Source organism: Etheostoma spectabile, chromosome 22 (genome assembly GCF_008692095.1).
Source record: "Etheostoma spectabile isolate EspeVRDwgs_2016 chromosome 22, UIUC_Espe_1.0, whole genome shotgun sequence".
Classification (NCBI taxonomy): Eukaryota; Metazoa; Chordata; class Actinopteri; order Perciformes; family Percidae; genus Etheostoma; species Etheostoma spectabile.
Window position 1 is genome coordinate 11,006,270 of NC_045754.1, and position 1,776 is coordinate 11,008,045.

The 1,776-nt window shown below is 40.9% G+C and overlaps 1 protein-coding gene across 21 annotated transcripts in view; it reads left to right on the forward strand.

Annotated features, from left to right (window-relative positions):
• kiaa1217 (KIAA1217 ortholog) overlaps window positions 1-1,776 on the forward strand; it is a 111,785-nt gene that overhangs the window by 82,818 nt on the left and 27,191 nt on the right. For all 21 annotated transcript variants that reach the window (XM_032503532.1, XM_032503524.1, XM_032503529.1 and 18 more), the window contains one exon: window positions 731-920. In XM_032503532.1, coding sequence (XP_032359423.1) covers window positions 731-920 — 190 coding nt within the window. The remainder of the gene's footprint in view (window positions 1-730; window positions 921-1,776) is intronic.

A 1,776-nucleotide genomic window follows, 5' to 3' on the forward strand; every position in this document is an offset into this window, starting at 1 on the left:
ATTTTAACGTCACTCACTTACACTGCAATATTGTTTTCTGTACTGTGGCAACCGCACTTTACAATACCTTTATTTAACGCCACTTTACATTCAGCCATACCTTCTGCTCATTGTCTGTTGTTTGCTTGTTTGTTTGTGTGTTTACTTGTGTGGTTGTTTGTTTCTTTGAATTTCCCCACTGTGGGATGAATAAAGTATAATATAATAGAATAGAATCTAATCAGACCCTGACTTATGCGGGTTCTTATGAAATGTATAAGTACAGATTCCTGTACTATGATTTGAAGCTTCTTCATTCTTGATAATGTTTACTTGCTAGTTGTGATTTGCTTGTTGGACAGTACAGAGCAGTGTTAGATGTGTGAGCATGTATCAGTGACATACAGTATTAACACTTCTCTGCACTTTTGCATGACTGCAGTCGTTTGGTTTATCTAGTTGTTGTGCTGGGGTCAGGCTCCACATAAAAGATTCCAGCTTGACAAAGAAGGAATGCGTGTGACTCACAAACCTTGACATTGTCAGAGGAACTGATACAGTGTTGATTTCTAACTTCACCAAATGCATCAGAGCTTAAAGAGTCAGTTTGACACTTATTGGAAAATTAGAAAGCTTTGTTGTGTCATTTCAAGAATTAGAAAATTAACGTATGTACTGTATCATTTTGTGTACAATGTGTCCATGGTCTAACCCTTTACTGTATCAAATTTCTATTTCCCTCACCCTTCAGAGCAGAAGCCCAAAGCACAGCCCCCAGCACAGCATCGGTGACCAGGTTGACCACCTATCCTTGGCCTCCCTGGAGTCGTTGGACGCCATGTCTGATGCCGATGTACCTACAGCCTTTACCCGCGGTAGCCGGATTCGTGCTAGCCTGCCTGTGGTGCGATCAACCAACCAGACAAAGGACCGCTCGCTTGGTATGCTGTGAATGAGGCTTTGTTGTTGATGACAGGTCAAGTCAATTGAGAAAATGTCTTATCTGTATAAGGCTTTGCAGTTTGTTGTTGGCCACATAATGTGTCAATCAACTGTCTTGTACTTCTGTTTCTCTCTCAAAATCCCCAAACTGACACAGACTTTTTTACATGTGGTCTATTAACAACGTATTGAGAAGAAAGGCTCAATCTCAAATCCTAAATTTATTTAGTGAATAGACTGAGGTGAAAGTGAATTGACATTAATCCTCTTGGATAACCTACATTTCACAACTCTTTTAGCATAATCTTGGCCCAACTTTAAAACTCTCTAAAATAACTCCTAACACCATGATCTCACCGTTCACACCTTGTCTAAGTCTTTTCCTCTCACTCCATTTATCTTCTCCTCTCCTCCCTCCTTCCTTCCTCCACCTCAGCTCAGAGCTCCGATTTAATTAGAATGCATTTCTTCTGTAGTAAAAGATTAGGGAATCCATCCACAATATGCCATCGCGTTATTGACAGGATTTAAAAATGGGTCGTCTTATCAACATGCATGGCGCTTCATTTGCATCCATATGTGGAAACGCTGTGAGTTGTGCAGAATTAGGTTGCTCCATTAGGATGAGAAAGTGGTGAATAGAATGTAAGAAGAAGTTCCCAAACAAAGTTTCTGGAGGACAGTCTTTAAAGGTAGCCCACAACTCAGAGAGGCATCTGCTGCTGGATAATAGCAAAGTGTCTGAGTGGCACACCAGGAGCAGAAATGCAAAACCTGTACAAAAACACTTATAACAGATATGCTTTACCACACACACAAACACGCACACGCACACACAAACGCGCACACACACAC